Here is a 25,760-nt window from a genome sequence, read left to right on the forward strand (position 1 = left end):
CTAGCACTATTAACTCATTACCCATCATCTGTAGGGTTGATATATGAATTGCTTTTTCATATAGGGTGGCACTTTATTGACTGTAGTTTTGAGCATGTCTCATGATTCATTGAATACATTGGCAGGAAATTGATTAGGATTGGGGTAGATTGTGTGTGGTTTTTTTTTTTTTTTTTTAAGATTTTATTTATTCATAAGAGACACACAGAGAGAGGCAGAGACATAGGGAGAGAGAGCAGGCTCCTCAAGGGGAGTCCGATGTGGGACTCAATCCCTGGACTCTGCCCCGAGCCAAAGGCAGATGCTCAACCACTGAGCCACCCAGGTGTCCCTGGAGGCAGATTTTGATTTTTATGAAAGCAAAGTTTACTGTCTTTATGGCAGTCTGTGATGTAGGCAGGTGACAGTAATGCATACAGCTTTTTAGAGAATTGTATGTTATTTGCACTCTTGAATGGATTTATCTGAACCTGTGATAGAAAGTAAAAGTAATGATATCAATATAAATCTTAAGTACTAGTCTTTCCTTCAGTTTTAGAAGGCTAAGAAGTAAAGATTCTGGGCATTTTTGGTGTTTGATGACATATAGTCACTGATTAAGTATTGTTATTCCTTTAGTAATAGTACTTGTAACTTGATAGAATGGTAGGACCAAATGCAAATTCATTGTGTTAGTTTTATATCATTCACTAACATTCAGATAACATTGTCAAAGGACCTAAGTACTGCCTTAATTTTTTTTTTTTTTTTAAGATTTTACTTATTTATTCATGAGAGACACACACACACACAGAGAGGCAGAGACAGGCAGAGAGAGAAGCAGGCTCCATGCAGGGAGCCCGACATGGGACTCTATCCTGAGACTCCAGGATCACGCCCTGGGCCGAAGGCCAGCGCTCAACCGCTGAGCCACCCAGGGATCCCTACGGCCTTAATTTTATGGATAATTTAAAGTTGTATTCTTCAGAACTATTCTGTGCTAATCTAATACAACTGTTATTTATTAGCAGTTCATTAAAGCAGGACATAAAGTTCAGAAGACTGTTTTGCATAGACCATTGAAGGCAACATAGAATACTAAATTGGGCTACTGTTTAAAATTCAAATAAACTGAAGGAAGTTTAGTTCAAATAGAAACAGTATTTAAGAACGTGCACTGGTAGAATTCTCTTATTTACCTTGGCAAATGTGTTATGTTGAACTGTAATAACTGAAAAAGAGAAGGAAGATCCATTATTTTAGAGACAAAATATGAATATGTATATGAGTTGTACAAGGTGAAATTAAAATGCATTAATTAATTTTTTATTAACATTCTCACTGTTCCCCTCTCTCGCTGGCCTTCAGTTATAGCTTAGTAGTTAAGGTATTGGGTGGTTTGTAACCGCTCAAACTTTAAAGGAGGGATGAAATGGCATTCGTTGGCCTTAAATGCTACTGTGTTCTACAAGCTGGATTCAAACTCTTCTCTCAGAAAAGGTATAGGTATTTTGTTGGTAAATTGGCATCTAGATTAGGTGCAGTCTTAGGATAACTTTGCTTTTAGGTTTTGCTTAATGTCTTTATTTGCTGCATAGTTGGAATTTCATTTTTATGCAAGTATTTTTTTTAAAAACCTTTTTAGAGGGCAGCCTGGGTGGCTCAGTGGTTTAGCACCGCCTTCAGTCCAGAGTGTGTCCCCCCTCTCCCCCCCGCCCCATCGAGTTCCACATTAGAGTCCCTGCATGGAGCCTGCTTCTCCCTTTGCCAATGTCTCTGCCTCTTTCTCATGAATAAATAAATAAAATATTAAAAAAAATTTTTTTTAGAAATCTGAACTCTCTGATCTTTGCTTTGAAATCTCAGGGTACTTTAAATTTTATTTGTGGTGGTTGAGTACTCGTCCTTACTGAGGTTGCTTATTTCTGATATGCCATGTGTGTCCTTAATGTATAGCTAGTTTTAAAAGTGAAATACAATTTAACATTAACTTTTTAATTTACTTTGGATTTTGGGATCCTGTATTAATAAGCTCTGGGTCAATATTATAATTACTATAGAAATTTTGTTGGAGCTTAACTTTATTTTTTAATGCTACTTTTAGTTTGTGTCTTTCATTGCTGATGTCTTTTTTCCGTGAAGATTAGAATTTGTGAAGAAGGGGATCCCTGGGTGGCTCAGCGGTTAAGTGCCTGCCTTCAGCCCAGGGCATGATCCTGGAGTTCCAGGATCGAATCCCACATGGGGCTCCTTGCATAGAGCCTGCTTCTCCCTCTGCTTCTCTCTCTCGCTGTGTCTCTCATGAATAAATAAATGAATCTTTAAAAAAAAATAATAAAGAATTTGTGAAGAATAGTTAGATGCAATCATAGGATTTGTTGAGCATCTATAGATGCTTTATAGGAGCTACTTAAGTTAATTAAAATTCAGTTCCTTTAAAAAAAAAATCAGTTCCTTAGTCATATTAGCCACATTTCAGGTGCTCAATAGGTGCATGTAGCTAGTGGCTGCTGTATTAGACAACACAGATGAAGAACAATTTCATCCATCATTACAGGGTTGCTTGCCCTTAATAGTACTTAACCTTCTGGCGGGGTTGATGGATGTAAGCAAATACATAATGCCAATACTAAGAAGAAAGATGAAAGTAAAGCAGGGTAAAGAGAGAAGAAGTGCTGGAACAGAATGAGTGGGAGCTATTTTAAATAACTGGTCTGGAAATGCTTTCATGACTTGAATGGCACTGAAGTTAAAGGAGCAAGTCTTGTAAAAGACCTGTAGGAAGAACCTTCCAGGCAGAGGGAATAGCAGGTGGAAAGCCCCTGAAGTGAGAACAGATTTGACATTTTTGAGGAATGGCAGGAAACCTGGGCAAATAAGGTACTAGGAAAATGATAGAAGATGAGTCAGAAAAGGTGACACTGGCCAGATATTTGGGACCCCATGGTCCATGGTAATAAGTTTGGATTTTAACCTGAGTGTGGTGAAAGGACAGTGGAGGATTTTCAGCTGGGAAGTAGCATGATTTGAATTATATTTATTTAACTTTAATATGTTGAATTTGCAAATGGGACACAAGTGAATTTCCCTGTAGTCAGTATCCAGCTCTTGCAAAACAGTGGAGCCCAAACTCACGCAGTCTATTCTATGAATGACTGGTCCTGCCCTATATACACCTTTAATCCCTTTTTTCCTTTCTGTATTGTTTTGAAGCACGGTTTATATTTTAAAAGATCACTCTGGCTGCTCTGTAGAGAATTGACTTTTGAGGAGGGCAAGAGGAAAGTGGGGAGACCAATTAGGAGGCTATTGCAGTAATCTAGGTATGAATGGTTGATTGGAGTAGAATGATAACTAATGGTTGAAGCTATGAGAAGTAATTGGATTCTGATAAAGCCAGTGGGACTACTGATGTGCATAGTGAAGGAAAAAGCAGCAAGGATGGTTGATGCCTGTGTTAAGGTCCAAATGACAGTGTGACTGCTAGTGAGGAGAGTTTAATTTATTCATGTTAACTTATTTTTTTTTAAGATTTATTTATTAGAGAGAGAGCACACGTGTGCACATGCACACACATAAGGGGTGAGGGTGAGGAGCAGTAGAGGGAGAGAGAAACCCAAGCAGACTCTCCGTTGAGTGCAGAACGCGATGTGGGGGTCATTTAGTCCCATGATGCTTGAGATCATGACCTAAGCCGAAACCAAGAGTCAGGCACTTAACTGACTGTACCACCCAAGTGTCTCTATTCATGTTAAATTTAAGATGCCTGTTAGAAGTCCAAGAGGACATGTTAAGTAAATTATAGATTAGCACAAAGAGAAGAATCCAGTTAAAGATCCTAAGGTGCTCTTGGATGACCAGTTATTTTAAACACCTCAAATCCCACATCTCAAGAAACCCTTCAATCCCTGGCAAAATGGAATGGTTGGTTCTCTGGATATGAGGAAATAAGAGTGTTGTAATCTGGAATTAGTGTTTTAATAAGTAGGAAAGACAGATTCATGAGTACTGCAAGAATTAAAGAGAAGTGCATTGCTTTGTGACAGTGTTAAATACCTTTAATTGGAAATAATAGAATTGCTGGGAAGTAGAATTATTGTATAAACAGAACATTAGGTAGAAGATCTGATATATTTTACAGATGACTGTACTAGTGGTTGAATTTAAGAATTTTCTTATATCTTATTTACTTTTTCTTTTTTTTTCTTAAACAGTAGATAAAAGGCAAGTAAAGGTAACTATTAAGCACTGAAAAGATCTGTGGGTAAGAATTGGATGCCCTAATATTTTATTCTGATTTTAAAATTTACATCTGCTATCATGAGCAAAAGATGTATAATGGTAAATTTATAGTTGAAGATTAACAAGTAGTCAAATTTCTGCTTAAATTTGGTTATTTTAAATGTTTTGTGTAGATTTTCTAATCTTTGCTTATTTTAATAGGAGTCGTGGCTTCGAAAGAATTATCTTATTGATTTCAAACACCATTTTATGAGTCACTTTCCATATGCCTTAAAAGAAATAACCAAGCACAAAAGGAAAGAGACAAATAAAAGGTATTGTGATTCTTTCCACTGTATAGACTGGATATATTTTTTTAGCCTGAAATTATTAAAAATATTTAGCCTTAAAGTGGAACTTTCTACACTGTGAGGGGTTCATATCTAAATTTTGTGAAATAGAAATTAAAGTAGCAATAGTATGGCTGATCTTGAACAAGTCACTTTAAGCTTTGAGACTCATTTTTATTTATTTTAATTAAAAAATATATAATGGATATTTTATATAAAGTGAGCATCAGGTATCAAACTATGTAAATAAAAATTTAATAAAATTTGTTGAGGTGGGTCATTTATTTGGGAGAGGTACTATGTAATCTCTGAGATCATCTTAAAGGTCATCTAGTTGTATCATTTATATGTGAGAAAACTGGCAGTGAAACTAATATCAGGAAAAGGAATAATTGGAGAAAAATAGTTTTCTAAAACAGAAAGGCTTACAGATGAAAAGATGGTGTTTAAAATTGTAAGCTTGGAAATTTTAAAATATTTACCTCAAGTGAGTGCAAATAAATGTAAAAACAAGTTATCAAATAACATTTTCTTCCTGAAGTGGGCCTGTAGTTAAGTGCCTTCTGAAAAGCACTTTATCCTTTTCATTTATCAGTGGAGAGTTGGATTGCTTCCACAGTTTGGCTATTGTAAATAATGGTGCAGTAAATATGGGGTGCGTGTATCTCTGAATTAGTGTTTCTGTATTTTTGGTGTAAATACCCAGAAGTGTGATTCCTAGATCACAGGGAGAGGTTCTAGTTTTAATTTTTTCAGCAACCTCCATATTATTTTCCATAGTGGTTACACCAATTTGCATTCCTACCAATCGTAAATGAGTACTCCTTTTTCTCTACATCCTCACCAGTGCTTCTTTCTTGTGTTTTTGATTTTAGCCATTCTGCCGGGGTGAAGTGATATCTCATTGTCGTGTTGACTGGGATTTCTCTAATGATGAGTGATGTTGAGCATCTTTTTGTGTGTGTTGGCCATCTAATGTCTTTGGAGAAATGTTTGTTCATGTTTTGCATTTTTAATTGGATTATTTATTTTTTAGGTATTGACTGTATCAGTTCTTTATATATTTTGGATAGTGACTTTTTATTGGATATGTCACTTGCAGATATCTTCTCCCATTCTGTAGGTTGCTTTTTAATTTTGTAAATTGTTGCGTTTTCTGTTCAGAAGCTTTATTTTGATGTAGTCTTCATGTAGTTTACTTTTATTTCCTTTGCTTCAGGAGACATATCTAGAAAAACGTTGATACAGCCAATGTCAGGTTATTGCCTGTGCTCTCTTCAAGAATTTTTATGGTTTCCGGTCTCAGGTTTAGGCCTTCAATCCATTTTGAGTTTATTTTTGTGTATGGTGTGAAAAAGTGGTCCAGTTTCATTCTTTTGCATGCAGCTCTGCAGTTTTTCCAACACCATTTTTTTTTTTTTAAAGATTTATTTATTTATTCATGAGAGAGAAACAGACAGACAGGCAGAGGCAGTCTCTGCATGGAGCCTGCTACGGGACTCGATCCCAGTACTCCAGGATCAGGCCCTGGGCTGAAGGCGACGCTAAACTGCTGAGCCACCCAGGCATCCCTCCAACACCATTTGTTGAAGAGACTCGTTCCCATTGTATATTCCTTCCTCCTTTATCAAGGATTAATTGACCATATAATTGTGAGTTTATTTCTGGATTTTCTGTTCAGTTCCATTGATCTCTGTGTCTATTTTTATGCCAGTACCATACTGTTTTACTACTGCTTTGGAATATAACTGGAATTGGGATACCTCTAGGTTTTTTTTTTTTTTTTTTTTTTTTTTTTTCAAGATTGCTCTGGCTGTTCTAGGTCTTTTGTGATTCCATACAAATTTTAGGATAGTTCCAGTTCTGTGAAAAATACTGTTGATATTTTGATAGGGGTTGCATTAAATCTGTAGATTGCTTTGTGTAGTATAGACATTTTAACTTTATTTTTCCAACCCATGGGCATGGAATGTCCTTCCATTTTTTTCGTGTGTTGTCCTGAATTTCTTTCATCTGTGTTTTTAAAGTTTTCAGAGTACAAGTGTTTCACTTCTAGATACTTTATTGTTTGGTGCAATTATAAATGAGATTGTTTTCTTAATTTTACTTTCTGCTTGTTTCATAATTAGTGTATAAGAATGCAACAGAGTTCTATGCATGGATTTTGTATTTTGTGATGTTACTGAATTCGTGTATCAGTTCTAGTAGCTTTTTGATGAAGTCTTGAGGATTTTCTAAATGTAATATGTCATTTGCAGATAGAGTTTTTGTTCTTCCTTACCAATTTGAATGCCTTTTATTTCTTTATGTTGGCTAATTGTTGTGGCTAGGACTTCCATTGCTATGTTGAATAAAGGGGTGATAGAGGGCAGCCATGTCTTGTTTTTGACCTTAGTGGAAAAGGTTACAGTTTTTCACCATTGATAGGATGTTGGGTGTAGATTTTTCACATAAGGCCTTTATTATGTTGAGTTGTGTTTCTTGTAGACCTGCTTTGTTGAGGGTTTTTATTGTGAATGGATCTTGTATTTTGTCAAATGCTTTTTTGCATCTGTTGAAATGATCATATGTGTTTTTTTTATCCTTTCTCTAATTGATGTGATATATCACATTGTTTTGCAAATATGTATTTTTAGTATTTTACTTTTTTAAAGTAGACTCCACACCCAATGTTGGGCTTAAACTCATGACTCCAGGATCAAGAGTCGCATGCTCTACCAACTGGGCTCAACAGGTGCCCCTTGTTTTGCGAATATTAAACCAACCATTGCATCCTGGGAATAAATCTCACTTGATTGTAGTATATGATTTTTTTTCTAATACATTGTTGGATTTGGTTTGCTAATATTTTGTTGAGGATATTTGCGTCTGTATTTACAAGAGATATATCGGCTTGTAGTTCTTTTCTTTTGGTGGTATCTTTGTCTGATTTTGGTGTCAGGGTGATACTGTCTTCATGGAATGAATTTGGAAGTTTTCTTTCCTTTTCCTTTTGTATTTTTGGGAATAGTTTGAGAAGGAATATTAACTCCTCTTTAAATATTTGCTAGAATTTGCTTGTGAAGCTGCCTGGTCTTGGACCTTTTGAGAGATTTTTTTTGATTACTGTTTCAATTTCATTGCTGGTGATTGGTCTGATCAGATTTTCTATTTCTTTCAGCATTAGTTTTGGTAGGTTGTATGTTTTTGGGAATTTATCCATTTCTTCCAAGTTGTTCAACTTGTTGGTATATACGTTTTCATAATACTTTGCTACAATTGTTTGTATCCCTTCCTTCCCTTTCCCTTTCTTTTCATTAGAGAAGGGAGGGAGTACACATATAGGGTGGAGAGGGTTGGAGGGAGAAGGAGAAAGAATCCAAAACAGACTCCACACTCAGTGCAGACAGAGTCCAACACAGATCCCAATTCCACGACCCTGAGATCATGACCCAAGCTGAAATCAAAGAGCCATATGCTCAACCAACTGAGCCACCCAAGCACCCCTATAATTGTATTTTTGTGGTGTTGGTTGCTGTTTCTCCTTTTTCATTAGTAATTTTATTTGGGTCTGCACACGCTCTCTCTCTCTCTCTCTCTTTTTTTTTTTTTTTTGATGAGGCTTGCTGGAAGTTTTTCAGTTTTGTTGATTTCTCTCCCCCCCAAAGAATGATTTCCTGGTTTCATTGATCTGTTTTTCTTTTTTTTAATTTCTATGCCATTCATATCTGCTCTAATGTTTATTTTTTAAAAGATTATTCATTTATTTAAGACAGAGTGAGCACACGAGGAGGGAGGGCCAGAGGCTGAGGCAGAGGGAGAAACAGAAGCAGGGTCCCCGCTGAGAAGGGAGCCCCACACTGGGCTCCATCCCAGTGCCCTGGAATCATGACCTGAGCCAAAGGCAGATGCTTAACCAACTGAGCCACCCAGGTGTCCCTGCTCTAATCTTTATTATTTCTTTATTTTTGCTGGTTTTGGGTTTTGTTTGTTCTTTCTCTGGCTTCTTTAAGTATAAGGTTAGGCTGTTTATATTAGATTTTTCTTCTTGAGGTGGGCCTGTGTTTCTATAAACTGTCTTCTTAATACCACTGTTTGATGCATCCCAAAGATTTTGAACCTTTGTGTTTTCATTTTCATGTAATTTTTGATGTCTTCTTTGATTTCTTGGTTGACCCATTGTTTACTAGCATGTTATTTAACCTCCATGTATGTGTGTTCTTTTCAGATTTTTTCTTGTGACTGATTTCTGGTTTCATAGCATTGTGGTCAGAAAAGATGCATGGTATGACTTGGGTTTTTTTGAGTTTGTTGAGACTCGTTTTATGGTTTAATATATGATCTATTCTGGAAAATGTTCTGTGTGCATTGAAGATAGGTATATTTTGATGTTTTAGGATGGAATGTTTTGTCTGTTAAACTATCTGGTCCAGAGTTTCATTCAAAGTTACTTTGTCCTTGTTGATTTTGCTGTTTGGATGATCTGTCCATTGATGTGAATGGGGTGTTAAAGTCTCTTATTGTTATTGTATTAGTATCGATTATTCCTTTTATGTTTATCATTAACTGATTTATGTATTTGGGTGCTTCCATATTGGGTGCATAGATATTTACAACTGTTATATCCTCTTGTTGGATTGTCCCCTTTAATTATAGCGCCCTTCTTGGTCTCTTGTTACGATCTTTGTTTTACTTTATATTTTTATTTTTGAAGATTTTATTTACTCATGAGAGACACACAGGCAGAGACATAGGCAGAGGGAGAAGCAGGCTCCACACAGGGAGCCTGATGTGGGATGTCTTCTATTCTGAATGATAGCCTTGCTGGTTAGAGTATTGGCTGCAGATTTTTCTCTTTCAGCACTTTGAATGTATCCTGCCCCATTCCCTTCTGGCTTGCACAGTTTCTGCTGAAAAATTCACTGATAGCCTTATGTCCCTTGTGTGTTACTGTCTTTTTTTCTCTTGCTGTTTTTAAAATTTTGTCTTTATTGCTAGTTTTTGCCATTTTAATTACTGTGTATCTTGGTGTAGATAGCCTTGGATTGAATTTGGTGAGGGGGTAATCTCTGTGGTTCCTGATCTGGATCTTGGTTTCCTTCCCCAGATGAGAGATGTTTTGTTATTCTTTCTTCTGTCTTTTTTTTTTTTATATAAAGATTTTATTTATTTATTCATGGAAGACAGAAAGAGAGGCAGAGACATAGGCAGAGGGAGAAGCAGGCTCCCTGCAGAGAGCCCATGTGGAGCTCCATCTCAGGACCCTGGGATCACGACCTGAGCCAAAGGCAGATGCTCAACCACTGAGCCACCCAGGTGCCCCAGTTATTATTTCTTCAAATAAATGTTCTCCTTTATCTCTCTCTTTTTTGATCCCTATAATGCAAGTATTATTATGTTTGATGAAGTCACTGGGTTGCCTAAGACTTTTCTCAATTTGCATAATTTTCTTTCCTTTGCTTGGTTTGTTACTCTCCATTACTCTACCTTCCAGATTGTTAATTCACTTCTGCTTCCTCTAGCCTACTATTTATTCCATTAAGAGTATTTTAAATTTCATTTACTGTGTTCTTGATCTCTGATTGATTCTTTATCTCTGTGTTAATTGTCTCTTTGATGCCCTCTACTCTTTTCTCCAGTCCAGGATCTTCATAATCATTATTTTAAATTCTCTATAAGGCGTATTATTTATGTTTGTTTCACTTTGGTCTCTCAGCAAGGGTGAGGCACATTTTAACAAGATGTGTTGGTAGTCTGCTTGTGAAAGTCTGCCACAGCCAAAACTGAGGTCCTGAAACGTGGGTGTCAGGAAATACGGCATTGTAGGGTTTCTTCTGGGCTTCTCAGGGAGGGGCCTGCAGTGCTGAGACTCAGTGTGACTGGGAAGGGCTTATCTGCTGAAGTTGGGGGAGGGGTGTGGTAGGGAGTGGAATGTGAGAAAGCTTGGTAGAAGCTAGTTGGGAGTGTTGGCACCACACTGGTTACCACAGGTGGCCTGTTGCTGGTAGCAGGTGTTTTTGCTGGGGGGTGGGAAGGGAAATGGCGCCTGCCATGTCCTTTGTCCTTTAGTCTCCCTGTGATCCCTGCCTCTCTTGGCCATGCTCTGAAATGAGCAAATCACCCTCCCTCCTGTCTGCCCCTAGAGTTTTCCATGTGCTGGTTCTGCACTATATCTTTGGGGCTTTTCCTCTTGTTATCTCTTATCGTGGAACTCTGTTTCCTAATGCCTTCTGGGCTCTCACAGAGTTTTAAAATTCTAGGCTTTAAGTCCTGCTGGTTTTTGAGAACTCAAGAAATTCAGCCCTTCTCACTTTCAAAGGCAAATATTCCATCCTCCCTGTTCATGGACTTCCCAGTGTGAAAGTATTTTCTCTACCCTTCTCCATGCCACGAGCTCCCTCTCCATTGTGTCAAACAGCCATGTGTCTTCACCCTTCCCGTCTTCTTTAATGTCCCTTCCTTGATTTTAGTTGTGGAATTTGTCCTGCCAGTCTTCAGGTGGTTTCCTGGGTAATACATGGCTATGGGTGTTTTCTAGTTGTATCCCTGGGAGGAAGTGAGCTTGGGGTCTGCCTATTCTGCTGTCTTCCCAGCTGACTTTGCAGTTGTGGAATTTTTAGCAAAAATAGATTGGTAGTGTAACTAGCTTATTCCTCAGAAGATTCCCCAGGGATTCATTTTTTTTTTAGAGACTCTGGGCTGCTCTCTTACATCCATAAGGTGCTGCATTGAATATTTAGCAGATAACATGTGGAAGGCAACATTGGCTTCACCCAGTGGTCTTCACACTTAACTCCTGTAACCCCACTTAATTTTTTATTTAATGTCTAAATTTTTTCATCTTCAGTTAAAATACAGAATTACAAAGGATATTACTTTTATTGTTGTAGAATATATGTAACATGAAATTTGACCTTTTAAATCATTTTAAGTGTATTAAGTATATTTACATTGCTATGCAACCATCACCACCATCCGTTTCCAGAACTTTTTTCATCTTCCCAAACCAGAAGTCTGTACCCATGAAACAGTAACAGTCCCTTACCACCAGCGCCTGGGAACCAGTATTTTTTTTTTTTTTTAATATTTATTTGTTTATTCATGACAGAGACAGAGAGAGAGAGAGAGGCAGAGACCAGGCAGAGGGAGAAGCAGGCTCCCTCCAGGGAGCCCGATGTGGGACTGGATCCTGGATCACAAGCCAAAGGCAGGTGCCCAACTGCTGGGCCACCCAGGCATCCTGGAACCAGTATTACACTTTTTGTCTCTATTAATTTGACTCTTCTAGGTACCTCGTATAAGAACCATAAAATATTTTTTCCTTTTGTGTCTGGCTTAATTTCACTTTGGAAAATGTCTTCAAGGTTCATTCATATTGTAGCGTGTAGCAGCATTTTTTCCCTTTTTTGAAAATAGATTTTATGTTTTTAGAGCAGTTTTAGTTTGATAGTAAAATTGAGCAGAAAATACAGAATTGTTATGTACTCCTGCTCATAGAAATCCATAGCTTTCCTCACTGTCAGCATCCTGCACCAGAGTTAAACATTTAAAGTTTACGAACCTACACTGACACATCATTTTCATCCTAAATCTATAGTTTATGTTAGAGTTCACTGGTGGTATTACAAATTCTGAGTTTTGACAAACATATGATGACATCTATGTACCATTATTATATAGGATAGTTTCACTCCCCTAAAAATCCTGTTTTCTCCTATTCATCCTTCCCTTTCCCATGTTTTTTTCCATGACTTTTTTTAAGTGTCAAGTAGTGTTCCATTGTATGGAACAGTTTATGTATCCACTCACCTACTTACTGAAGATCCTCTTGGTTACTTCCAAGTTTTCCTTCCTTTTTAAGGCTAAAAAATACTCCATTGTATGTATATACCATATTTTATCTATTTATCTGTCAATGGGTGTTTGGGTGGTTTCCATCTTTTGGTTACTGTGAATAATGATGTGAACATTGGTGTTCAGGTGTTCATTTGAGTACCTGCTTTCAATTCTTTCATTTATATTAAAAGCTATAATTTTGTCATTGTAAATACTGACCTTTAAAAAAAAATGCAGTGTAGTCCTCTCTAAGAAAACTTTTTTTTTTTTTTTTTTTTTTAAAGATTCTGTTTATTTTAAAGAGTGGGCACGGAGATGCTTGGGTGGCTCAGTGGTTGAGCCTTTGGCTCAGGGTGTGATCCTGAGGTCCTGGGATCAAGTTCCCGTGGGGAGCCTGCTTCTTCTTTTACCTGTGTCTCTGCCTCTTTCTCTGTGTATCTCATGAATAAATAAATAAAATCTTTTAAAAAGTAAAAGCAAAGAGCAAGTGTGAGCAGGGTGAGGGGCAAAGATTAGAGGTAGAAGATCTCAAGCTGAGCTTAGAGTGTCATGTGGGGCTTGATCTCATGACCCTGAGATCATGACCCAAGGTGAAATCAAAGAGTTGGATGCTTAACCAACTGAGCCACCCAGGTGCCCCTAAGAAAAGAGTTTTTGTGCTCAAAATGTATTAGTCTATGGTGATTATTCCAAGTTAATTCTTATATGTACTAGGAATAAATACTATAACTGAACTAACATGAATTCAATCCTTGGTGGGTTACAGATAGAGATTTCAGATGGAGTTATCATAAAGTGGAACATATTTACTACAGTAAGGAGATCATGGGGAATAACTTCCAAAGCCTGTGTCCCTGAGTATGGGTGAGCAGGTTCTTTTTATTTAGGGTTTAGGATGAATATTCAGAAAGGGGACCTCTGTCCATCACATGTTAAGGCATGTGATGTATGTTTGTGCAGACATGCTTAGGAAACATACCTGTACGTGTGTGCTATGTTATGAAGCTTGTGCCCCTCCCAAGGTGGAGACTTTAACATTATAATGAGGCAAAGGTTACTGTCAGGGGAAGAGGTTTTGGGCAAACTCTTACGGTATAAACTGGATGGAGTCTTGAGCTCCTTATCTTGGATAAGAAATACAGGGCCTTGTTTACTTTTGAAGCAGCAAGGAGTTTCACCGCTGATTTATTGTTTCTGTTATAGCTAGCCTATTTACTGGCCTCTAAGAGACTTAGTTTTTGCATTTCTTTAGTTACCCTTAAATCCTTAACTACATTTTTGTATTTTCTTTGTAATTCTGACACTTCCTAGGAAGCTTTGTAAGAAATGTAGTTAGGCTAATAGAGCCAATGGAGCATTGATCAGGGAAAATAGGAAAATAGCTGGGGACCTAAAATGACTTATTTTGTGTCATAAAAGCTGTGTCGTCTTTTTTTTTTTTTTTTAAGATTTTTATTTATTCATGAGAGACACAGAAGGCAGAGATGTAGACAGAGGGAGAAGCAGGCTCCTCATAGGGAGCCCAATGTGGACTCGATCCTGGGACTCCGGGATCATGCCCCGAGCCGAAGACAGACACTCAGCCACTAAGCCACCCAGGCATCCCTCTTGTCTTTCTTTTTTCGGGGACCCCAAATCTTTCTGTTTACAGTATAGTTAAGTCTTGCCTTTGGGCTACAAATCAACTTGTGAGAGCAGAAGTTCACTGCTGACAAGAGTAGTCTGCTGTTGGGAAGATTTACTAGTATGCTGGGAAAAGAAGTTTATTTTTCGAGAGGTAATGGAGAGCTTTGATTGATTTGACAAGTTGAGGTTGATTAAGTGCTGGTTGGGTTGTTGGGAATTTACTGCAAAATGTATTAGGAAAAATTGGTTTTCTGATTATGGTAGTGACAAATGTTCTTTTAGAAATTCTATTTGTCTAAAAAAAAAAAAGAAATTCTATTTGTCTTTAAAAACTGAGCTATATTAAAGAAGCATAGTAAATATTAGTTCAGACAGTACATGAATGACTACATTTTAGAAAAAATTACTACCAAATAGATTTCTTTGTGAGAGACTAAGGACAGAATAGGGGCCAGAGAAAGAGTGCAGCAGGTGTTGAGTACTTAGGCAGAATTCAAAAGGAAATTGACTTGCAGTATCATCTGTAGAAGAAATTTGAGCTTCCTATAGTTAAATTGAATAGAAATGTTTGTTAAGGCCAAAAGGAAAGATCATCTGGAACAGTATAAAGTTTATTTGGTAAAAAGGAAGTTTATTGGTATATTGTATGTAGAAAATTTTCCTAACTGGTTCAAATAAGGACTCTAACTGAAGAACCAGAATCTGATTTTTTTTTTTTTTTTCAGAATCTGAAATTATTAGGGATGGGTACTCCTTTGGGAGAGACTTATAGTATAAAGGAACAGAACAAATTAGGTTGTGGATGGGGGAGGGAAGCTTACTGGGATATCCTATAAACAGTAGACCATTGTTGCTATTGTGAGAGAGTTTGTTATAATTAGCTGCCTTAGTCCTATGTTGTTTATCTTTTTTTTTTAAATAATAAATTTATTTTTTATTGGTGTTCAATTTACCAACATACAGAATAACACCCAGTGCTCATCCCGTCAAGTGCCCCCCTCAGTGCCCGTCACCCATTCACCCCCACCCCCTGCCCTCCTCCCCTTCCACCACCCCTAGTTCATTTCCCAGAGTTAGGAGTCTTTATGTTCTGTCTCCCTTTCTGATATTTCCCACACATTTCTTCTCCCTTCCCTTATATTCCCTTTCACTATTATTTATATTCCCCAAATGAATGAGAACATACAATGTTTGTCCTTCTCCGATTGACTTACTTCACTCAGCATAATACCTTCCAGTTCCATCCACGTTGAAGCAAGTGGTGGGTATCTGTCATTTCTAATGGCTGAGTAATATTCCATTGTATACATAGACCACATCTTCTTTATCCATTCATCTTTCGATGGACACCGAGGCTCCTTCCACAGTTGGGCTATTGTGGACATTGCTGCTATAAACATTGGGGTGCAGGTGTCCCGGCGTTTCATTGCATCTGAATCTTTGGGGTAAATCCCCAACAGTGCAATTGCTGGGTCGTAGGGCAGGTCTATTTTTAACTCTTTGAGGAACCTCCACACAGTTTTCCAGAGTGGCTGCACCAGTTCACATTCCCACCAACAGTGTAAGAGGGTTCCCCTTTCTCCGCATCCTCTCCAACATTTGTGGTTTCCTGCCTTGTTAATGTTCCCCATTCTCACTGGTGTGAGATGGTATCTCATTGTGGTTTTGATTTGTATTTCCCTGATGGCAAGTGATGCAGAGCATTTTCTCATGTGCATGTTGGCCATGTCTATGTCTTCCTCTGTGAGATTTCTCTTCATGTCTTTTGCCCATTTCATGATTGGATTGTTTGTTTCTTTGCTGTTGAGTTTAATAAGTTCTTTATAGATCTTGGAAACTAGCCCTTTATCTGATACGTCATTTGCAAATATCTTCTCCCATTCTGTAGGTTTTCTTTTAGTTTTGTTGACTGTATCCTTTGCTGTGCAAAAGCTTCTTATCTTGATGAAGTCCCAATAGTTCATTTTTGCTTTTGTTTCTTTTGCCTTTGTGGATGTATCTTGCAAGAAGTTACTGTGGCTGAGTTCAAAAAGGGTGTTGCCTGTGTTCTCTTCTAGGATTTTGATGGAATCTTGTCTCACATTTAAATCTTTCATCCATTTTGAGTTTATCTTTGTGTATGGTGAAAGAGAGTGGTCAGGTTTCATTCTTCTGCATGTGGATGTCCAATTTTCCCAGCACCATTTATTGAAGAGACTGTCTTTCTTCCAGTGTCGTTTATCTAAGACAGTAGTTCTCAAAGTGTGGTCTGAGACCTCTGGAGTCTATAAAGTCAGAACTATTTTCACAATTATATTAAGATATTATTTGCCTTTTTGATTTTTCTGATTAGCATTGATGGTACAAAAGCAGAGGTTGGTAAAACTGCCGGTATCTTAGTGTAAGTTAAGAGAATGGCACCAAACCGTACTAGTAAAACATTGTATTCTTCACCACCATGCACTCAAAATTTAAACGAACAAGCCAGTTTGATTTAATGACACAGTAAAAATTACTTTATTAAATCATGACTCTTGAGGACACATTATTTTCATATTCAGTGTGATGAAATGGGGAACTGTGGTAAATAAAATATTTTGGCTGAATACATAGGATGATGATTGTCTCAAGAAATACATTTTTGTGGGCAGGCCCAGTGGTTTAGCACCGCCTTTGGCCCAGGTCGTATCCTGGAGATCCAGGACCGAGTCCCACATTGGGCTCCTTCCATGGAGCCTGCTTCTCCCTCTGCCTGTGTCTTTGCTTCTCTCTCTCTCTCTCTCTCTCTCTCTCTCTCTCTCTCTCTCTCTGTGTGTCTCTCATGGACAAATAAATAAAATCTTAAAAAAAATACATTTTTGCGAGTATTCTACTTGTAAATACTTTCCTGTGATGGACACAGTTTTAACTTAAAGGAATGACAAACTATCGTTATTCCGACTTGCAAATTTGGCAGTTATTTTCTCAAAATGAACAGAACCTATCAATTCCAAGAAAACAATTGACAGTATTTGTGACAATAAAATTTGAGCTTTTTTTTTTTAAAAAAAAATTTATTTTATTTATTCATGAGAGACACAGAGAGGCAGAGACATAGGCAAAGGGAGAAGCAGACTCCCCTGCAGGGAGCCTGATGTGGGACTTCGTCCTGTGAATCCTGGGATTCATCTTGGGACTCCGGAATCACACCCTGAGCTGAAGGCAGACGCCCAACTGCTGAGCCACCCAGGTGTCCCCAAAATTTGAGCTTTCAAACAAAAATTAGTATTCTGAGAAACTTATATCCACCACCTGAGTTTTTATCCATGTATTCTCTATTTTTTTGATCTTCATTTTTTCACATACTGGTTTTCATCCATGTGGGATCATTTAGAATCTGCTAGAGGTTGTTTTTTGTTTGTTTTGTCTAAAAGTATAATTTTTCCTTCATTTGTAAAGTGTTTTAGTAGAGTGTAGTACTCTAAGTTTGGCAGTTTTCTTCTTTGAGCACATTGACAATAACACTGCTGATTTTCATTGCTGTATTAAGAAGAAGTCAGCTATGAGAATCTAACTGTTGTTACTTTACAAAATTACTGTTCCCCCTCCCCACAATATTTCTTTTTGTTTTCTGCAGTTTTGCAATGATGTATCCAGGTGGGTTTTTTTTTTTTTTTAATTTTTAAATTCTCCTTGGGATTCGGTGAACTTATTAAATCTGAGATCTTAAATCTTGAGTGAAATGTCTATAAACAGATCTGATAAATTCTCATTATCTTTAAAAAAAAATACTGCAGTCCTATTTCTTTCCTTTCTGGTAAAGACTAAACATAGTAGACCTGTTCACTGAATCTTCTACCTGTGTTTCTTTTTCGTTACCTCATACCTGCCTGCCTGCTTGCTTATTTATTTATCTCTACCAGCTTTTAATTATCAGATTTATTCAACTGAGCTGAGACACAAATCCATTGAAAAAAAAATTTTTTTTTTAAGGATTTTATTTATTCATGAGAGAGACAGAGAGAGGGAGGCAGAGGGAGAAGCTGGCTCCCTCTGGGGAACCCAATGTGGAACTCGATCCCAGGACCCGGGGATCACGCTCTAAGCCAATGGCAGATGCTCAACCACTGACCACCCAGGTGTCCTGAATTTTTTGTTTTTCATTTGTAGAGTTTCTGTCCATTTGCTCCCAGCAGCATTTGTTGAAAAGACTATCCTTTCTCCATTGAATTGGTTTTGCTCTTTTGTCAGAGATCAGTTGATTAGATTTTATGGGTCTATTTGGAGCTCCTTGTTCCATTATCCTATGTGTGTCTGTTCTTTTACCAATTCCATGCTGTCTTGATTAATGAAGTTGAAGAGTAACTTGAAATTGGGCAGAATGAATCCTCTAGCTTTGTTCTGCCTCAGTCATATGTTGGGTATTTTAGGTCTTTTGCCTTTTCTTTTCTTTCTTTTCTTTTCTTTTTTTTTTTTCTTTAAATATTTAATTTATTCATTCTTGAGAGACACACACAGAAGAGAGGCAGAGACATAGGCAGAGGGAGAAGCAGGCTCCTCACAGGGAGCCTGATGTGGGACTCGATCCCGGAACTCTGGGTTCACGCCCTGAGCCAAAGGCAGACACTCAACTGCTGAGCTACCCAGGCGTCCCTCTTTTGCCTTTTCATATAAACTTCAGGATCAGTTTATTGATAACTACAAATAGCATGTTGGGATTTTGATTTGAATTGTGTTGAATCTGTAGAGCTGGTTGGGAGGAATGGTTATTCAAGCCACTGGTGTAAAGCAAAATTGGGATTAAGTTTTACCTAAGAGCTATTTTTATTTTTTCTTCACCTTTACCCTGGATAATATATGAAAGTCCCCTTGTTAGTCAGGTCCTGGGCTCTGACTTTTCCCTGTGAGGCTGCTAAAAGGTTACATCAGTTTTGCAGCATTTTCTTTGAAATTGGCAGCTGCCCTAAGGACAAATCCTTGAGTGATAGTATCTTGCTTTTTTCATAGATTTTGGGGCCCAGTAAATGTTTATTATCTTCTTAGCTCTTGAATACTTCTGAGGTTTTTAAAAATGATTTCATCTAGTTTTAAAGTTGTTTGGAGGAAGAGGATTAGTTCTAATTAGCTACATTATTGTTACTGAAAATTGGTTTACCTATCGGCCTGCCTCCCTCATAGAATTGATGGTTGGTATAATTAGTCTTTAAAAATTTGTGTAAATTATTAGAAGAGCAGAATGAATTCTCCTAAGTTTGCAGTGTCCATTTGGACCTGCCAGACAGTAATAGATTATGCTGCTTGAGATATACTTAGGGTATAGATCTTGGTAAGCTCTACTTGTGAAGAAATGTGGCAATTGAGTTTTCGTGTGGTCTAATTAATGTTAAAATGTGCCTTGGTTTTGGGTGCTGGGCAGTTTTGTAAAAAACCTTGTAGTTATTTGGGTTTGTGATGTGTAGACTGCTAGTTCTTTGTCCCAGTCTCTCTCTTTCTTTTCTTAATTTCTGGTGTGTAGCTAGGAATATGACTATAAAAAGTAAAAATTGTATTTCCTGTTTCTTTTGCAACTAAGAGTGGTCATATGAGTAATTTTCATCAAATAGCTTGGATTTCTCTTTCTGGTGTCAGATTTGTCTGACAACTTTGAGTTATCTTTTGGCCTCTGCCTGGAGTTATACCAGAGACACTTCAGGCTACACATATCAAAAGTACTATTTATTTTCTGGATCTCTGCTGCTTCATTTATCCAGTCACCAATGCTAGAACTTTTAATTCCCCCAATTCCCACCTTTCCAAGACTCACATACATCTTATACACTTAAACTTCAAATCCAGCTAATTTTTATTCTTGCTAAATGTTCTGCCTTCTCCCAGTCCATACCCAGCATTGACCCTGGTTCTTGAGCTTGCCATCTGTTGTGTAGATTGTTACAATTTACAATAGCCACATAACTGCTTCTTTGTTTTTCTTTTGTAAAGATTTTATTTATTCATTTGAGAGAGAAAAAGCAGGTGAGGGAGGGGAGAGAGCAGGAGAGAAAGAGAGGGAGAAGGAGAAGCAGACTTCCCACTTAGCAAGGAGTACGAGTTGGGGCTTGATCCTAGGACCTGGAGATCATGACTTGAGCCGAAGGCAGAGGCTTAACAGTCTGAGCCACCCAGGCGCCCCTGCTTGTTTATAGTCTTGTAACTTTTCCATCCACAGAATCACCCATCTGAAATAAGTTTTCAACTATGTTATTCGTGTGGTTTCAGAATTAACTCTAGTGCCCTTAGTCTTTCTAATAATAACTCTTTGTAATTTGGTTCCATTTTATTTTTCCAGGCTCGTTTGTCATTCCTGTAACTGTACATTTGATGCTCTGATAGTACCAAATTTCTTTTATTTCCTTTCCCGTGTATTGGTTCTTGACCACTGTGTCTTTGCTCATGCTTGACCTAAGAGTAACTTTTTCCTTTAAAATTGGTTAGTTTGAGAGATTTTTAAATTTTGTAAAAAATATTTATTTAAAAAATATATTTATTTATTTATTCATGAGAGACACAGAGAAAGAGAGGCAGAGACACAGGTAGAGGGAGAAGCAGTCTCCCTGTGAGGAGCCCCATGCAGGACTCACTTGATCCCTAGACCCAGGATCACGCCCTAAGCCAAAGGCAGACACTCAACCACTGAGTCACCCAGGCGTCCCGAGAGATTTTTTATTTTAATTAACTTTACATTTTTTTGAAACCTGAAATAAATAGGCTCTGCTTTTGAATATGCCATAGTCTGAAATAAGTATTTATATTCTGAGTTGCAATTTTTTTATTGAAAGTATTTGAAATATTTTTGGAAATTTATTTCATGCTTTAAAAGAAATGTCTTATTTAGCTAGGAAAAAACTGGTTTTAATATGTGTATCACAAAAGTTGTTTCAGAATAGTGCTTATTTGGACTAGTCTGCTTATGTCACACGTACAGAAATTGTGGTCAAGAGAAATTAGTGATTATATTGGTGAGGTAGAAGCAGAGTTAAGATCTACTGTGACCTACATCCAAATATAGGTATATGCTTTAAAAAAAATCTTCAAGCATGTTAAGGTTCTCAAGTCTTCTCTCCAAATCACGTTTAGGATTACCAAGCATTGTTACTAGGGCCTTTACTTTTTGTGTGAAGAGGAACTTGGGTAATGAAATGAGCAGTATGCAGTGTAATTCATATCTTCTTAACAACCTTAATTCCATAAGGAATGGTTTATTTACGAAACAGTGGCCTAAACCTTGCCTCCATACCTGCTTCTTGGCAATTTATTTTAAAAGGAAATTTTTTGACCCATTGATAGCTTTTTTTAAGTATTCTAAGTGAAGCAGGCATGGTAGATTTAACACTTGATAGATGTGTGTGTCTTTGTTTGTTTTTAGCATCAAGCATTGCACGATTCTCTCCAATAATGTAGATCATCTTTTACTGAATTTAACACTGTCTGATATCATGGTCTCCCTGGCAAATGCCTCAACTTTGCAGAAGGATTCCAATTGGATAGAAATGATAAGGAAGTTTGTGACAGAGACCCTTGAAGATGGCTTTAGGCTAAATAGTAAGCAGCTGAACAGATTGCTTGGGGTATCGTGGAGGTTAATGCAGATACAACCCAACAGAGGTAGGTGTTAACTGCTTTATCTTTCTTTCAGAGAGGAGCTCTTATATATGCTATTAGGGTCTAGCTTTGAATTAGTGATTTTCAAACTTTATACATAGGTTAATTACATTCAAGCCATAAAAGATAGCTCCTACAAAGGACTGTCTCCTTGAACACTTAAATTGTATATGGCTCAGAGTGTCTCTTTCTCAGTGAGTAGGTCCATTGTGAAGCAACATGATAAGATTTCTAGTAGATTACAGCCTTGAGTGAAAGAAGGTAGATACAGTTAAGAGGAAATGACATTGAGCCTAATGATAAAATACCCATTTCTCAGTCTAGTTTGATTAGAAATTGAGCACTTTTCCCTTTTATCCATCCAGAATGAATCCTGCCTGTCTCTACTTCTAGCCTGAAGTTACATATTAGTATGACTTACTAATTGTTTTCATTCAAAAACAAAGCTTTCCTGTTTTGTTCCCATCTTATTCATCTTTCTAAGAATCCTGGTTATTTTCATCACTACATAGGTTTTTTGTCCCTTAAGAAAATTTATATGTAATCTCTGGTTGGGTTGACTTTTATATTGGGTCATTGCTACAGGACTTCGGTAGTGACCGTTTTGTGACTAGGGTCTTCTTTGTCATAGGAACAAAGTAAACTTCTGTGCTTTTAGAGGAATTAGAGTTGGTAAAGAAACATTTTTGATTCATATGCAGTTGTTCTTGTTTTTAGAGGCTACAGAGTCTCTCATCAAGGCAGTTTATACATTGTATCAGCAGAGAGGCCTTCTCCTGCCAGTTCGGACTTTGTTACTGAAGTTTTTCAGTAAAATCTATCAAAAAGAAGAACTGAGATCTTACAAAGTCAGGTAAAATTTCGTTTATTTTGCCTTTCTTTTTCTTGGGGAGTTCTTTTATAGTCTTTTGAAATAAAATAATAGGGTGATAAAATCTTTGGAGAAGTTCATTTTTTAATCTCATTTCGTTGCATATAAGAAAAAAAAAAACAAAATTGTATTAAGGAGCATACCTAATAGTAGTACCAGTAATCTTTATGTGTATAACCAAGCAGATAAAAGCCTCTTTGAATTTGTATTTCTACTTGTTCACTTACAGCTTAAGGACAATTGGAACAACCTATAGTAGCCTCAGCCTTTTCTTTTGCTTTCTATAAAAGTTATGGAAGTTGAACCACTAGCCCTTAAGGACATATTGGGTATGGGAATGAGGACAGTAGAAGATGAGAAAGTTTCTGGCTTAGTTTGGTGCTATCAAGTGAGATGGACAACAGGAAGAGTGGGACTAAGGAATTAATTTTTTAATGTGATGGGTTTGAGGTATATTTCAGATGGTCACGAATGTATGTTTAGGCAGAAAAGGATTGTGGGATACCTCAGCATACATAGGTAGTTGTTGAAACATTTGAGTCTGTAGTACAAAACAAGGTGCTTTTCATAGTTTATCTAAATCTCATACTCCTACTATGAGGTAGGTGTAGGTACTGTTACTTTCATTTTATAGGATGAAACTGAAGCTTAGGTTACATAAGTTGGTGAGTGTCTTAAATATAATAGGACATAGAGCTGAGACTTAAGTTCAGACTTAACAAAGGTCATGCTTAAATCATTAAGCTCTTGGGCTACAGCAAAAGTGATTGCTGTTACCTGAGCATACACTGGAGCTTTCTTGAGTACAAGTACAGTTGACCCTTGAAGAATGTAGGGGTTAGGGACACTGACATACACCTCCCCACACATCCCCACCCCTGGTGCACAGAAATCTGTGTGACTTTGGACTACACTAAAACTTAACTACTAATAACCTACTGTTGACTAGAAGCCTTATCGATAACAGTTGATAAACATATTTTAGATGTTACATATATTATTACAGTTACATCTAAGAAATTAGGATATAATGTTTTCAGTGTTTCTAGGCTATGCACTTTTTGAGGTCTTCAAATTGTTGCAATTCCCCAAAAACTTTTTAAAATAGATTTATTGAAGAAAAATTGCTTATAAGTGGACCCACACTGTTCAAGGGTCAGCTTTATACTGAAGAATTAAAATAACACAGGTTCGAAGCCATTTAGTCTGGGAGCACCCTTCATTGAATGCATCAGTGTGTTAATATAGTATAATTAATTAAAATAAATGGTACAAAGAGTTGTACCATTGAGCGCTTTTCCCCTTTTTAAGATAAACATACAGTTTTTAAGATAAACATACAATTAGATAGTACCCCAAATTACATGATCTTTTTAATTCAATGGGTAAAATTGTGGAAAATATTATAGCTGAATAAATTTATGCCGCCATTCTTGTAGGCTCTCAGATGTTTAAATGAGTACATGTGGTTTTCTTGGTAGATTTGTTACTCTGGTATAGTCAAGTTAAAACTTTTTTTTGTTTAAATTTATTTCCCTTGTCTTTGGAAATTATACTTTATTTTGTTCTTCTTTGGTGTTTCTTAGATATCGTAGTAAAGTGTTATCCCGTTGGCTGGCTGGTTTACCATTGCAACTTGCTCATCTTGGCTCCCGAAATCCTGAGCTCTCAACACAGCTTATTGATATCATCCATACTGCAGCAGCACGAGCAAATAAAGAATTACTAAAAAGTTTACAAGCTTCTGCTCTCCGAATCTATGGTAAGAGTTCAACTGTGTAGGTAGCCATTGATTTACCCTGAATTAGGAAGGAAGTTTCTAAGGGGATCTCTTTAGGTTTCCTTGTTTGTTCTTTTTCTTTTCTTTCTTTTCTCTTCTTTTCTTTTCTTCTTTTCTTTTCTTTTCTTTTCTTTTCTTTTCTTTTCTTTTCTTTTTTCTTTTCTTTTCTCTTTTCTTTTCTTTCTTTTCTTTTCTTTTTCTCTTTTCTTTTCTTTTCTTTTCTTTTCTTTTCTTTTCTTTTCTTTTCTTTTCTTCTCTTCTCTTCTCTTCTCTTCTCTTCTCTTTTCTCTTCTCTTCCTCTCTCTCTCCCTCTTTCTTTTCTTTCTTTCTTTCTTTCTTTCTTTCTTTTCTTTTCTTTTCTTTTCTTTTCTTTTCTTTTCTTTTCTTTTCTTTTCTTTTCTTTTCTTTTCTTTCTTTCCTTTTCTCTTTCTTTCATTTGAGACAGAGAGTGAGCATAAGCAGGGAGGAGGGTCAGGAGGAGATGGAGAAGCAGGGAGTCTGACCTAGGGCTCAGTCCCAGGACCCTGGGATAGTGACCCAAGCCAAGCCTTTCCTTTAAATTATAAATTGGTTATACCATTGGTAAATTGCCAAAACAAGATTTCAAATAGTAAATTTATTTTCAATAGTAAGTATTTTTTATTAGAACAATTTTAGAAGGGTAGTTGTTGTGGATTGTTTCTTGGATTCATAAATCATCTTTTCAGCCCCCTGCTGTTCACAAATTCAAAACTGATCAGGAATTTAAAAAAAATTCCTTTGAACTTCAGCCGCAAATTACATACTTAATCATAACGGATATCTTGTATGACTTCCATATATTTATATTTTTTAATTCCTCCCAGGAAATATTTTACATTTTAAGCAAAAATACTAATAAAAGCATACTGGGATATATACATACATATAATTTTTATTTATTATTGAGATATAGTCATTCACATGCCATAAAATTTGCTATTTTATGTACATTTCAATGTTTTTAACAACATATTCCCAAAGTTATGCAATCTGTCTGATTCCAGAATATTTTTATCACTCCAGAAAGAAACTATACCCCTTAGTAATCCTCCCCAGCTCCTGGCACAGAAATCTACTTTGCTCTCTCCATGGATTTGCCTATTTTGAACATGGAATTTTATAATAAGGGTCTTTTGAATCTGGCTACTTTTTACTTAATGTACTGTTTTCAAAATTAATGCATGTTGTAGCATGCATGTATCTGTATATTTTATTGGTGAGTACTAGTATTACATTGTATGGATCTTTCACTTATACATTCCTTAAGTAATGGACTTTTGCTTCCACCTTCTTGGGTTATATTTTTAAGTCTGTTTTTTCAGTATTGCTTATATATATAGGTACCTTTTGCTTTAAATTAGGTTGATATTATGACTGCCACTGTTTAGCAAAAGTGCTTATTTTTTACTGTTTTACTTTGTGTTCAATCCCTTTACCCCCATCAAAATTCTTATTTCATACATGACACTTGGATGTTATGTAATTATTAGTGTGTTAAACA

General features: G+C 36.8%; 1 protein-coding gene across 2 annotated transcripts in view; it reads left to right on the forward strand.

Annotated features, from left to right (window-relative positions):
* TEX10 (testis expressed 10) overlaps positions 1 to 25,760 on the forward strand; it is a 65,912-nt gene that overhangs the window by 10,292 nt on the left and 29,860 nt on the right. For both annotated transcript variants that reach the window (XM_055301620.1, XM_055301618.1), the window contains exons 5-8: positions 4,423 to 4,535; positions 21,352 to 21,590; positions 22,305 to 22,440; positions 24,045 to 24,220. In XM_055301620.1, coding sequence (XP_055157595.1) covers positions 4,423 to 4,535; positions 21,352 to 21,590; positions 22,305 to 22,440; positions 24,045 to 24,220 — 664 coding nt within the window. The remainder of the gene's footprint in view (positions 1 to 4,422; positions 4,536 to 21,351; positions 21,591 to 22,304; positions 22,441 to 24,044; positions 24,221 to 25,760) is intronic.

This window comes from Nyctereutes procyonoides, unplaced genomic scaffold (assembly GCF_905146905.1).
Source record: "Nyctereutes procyonoides isolate TBG_1078 unplaced genomic scaffold, NYPRO_anot_genome, whole genome shotgun sequence".
In the NCBI taxonomy this organism is placed as follows: Eukaryota; Metazoa; Chordata; class Mammalia; order Carnivora; family Canidae; genus Nyctereutes; species Nyctereutes procyonoides.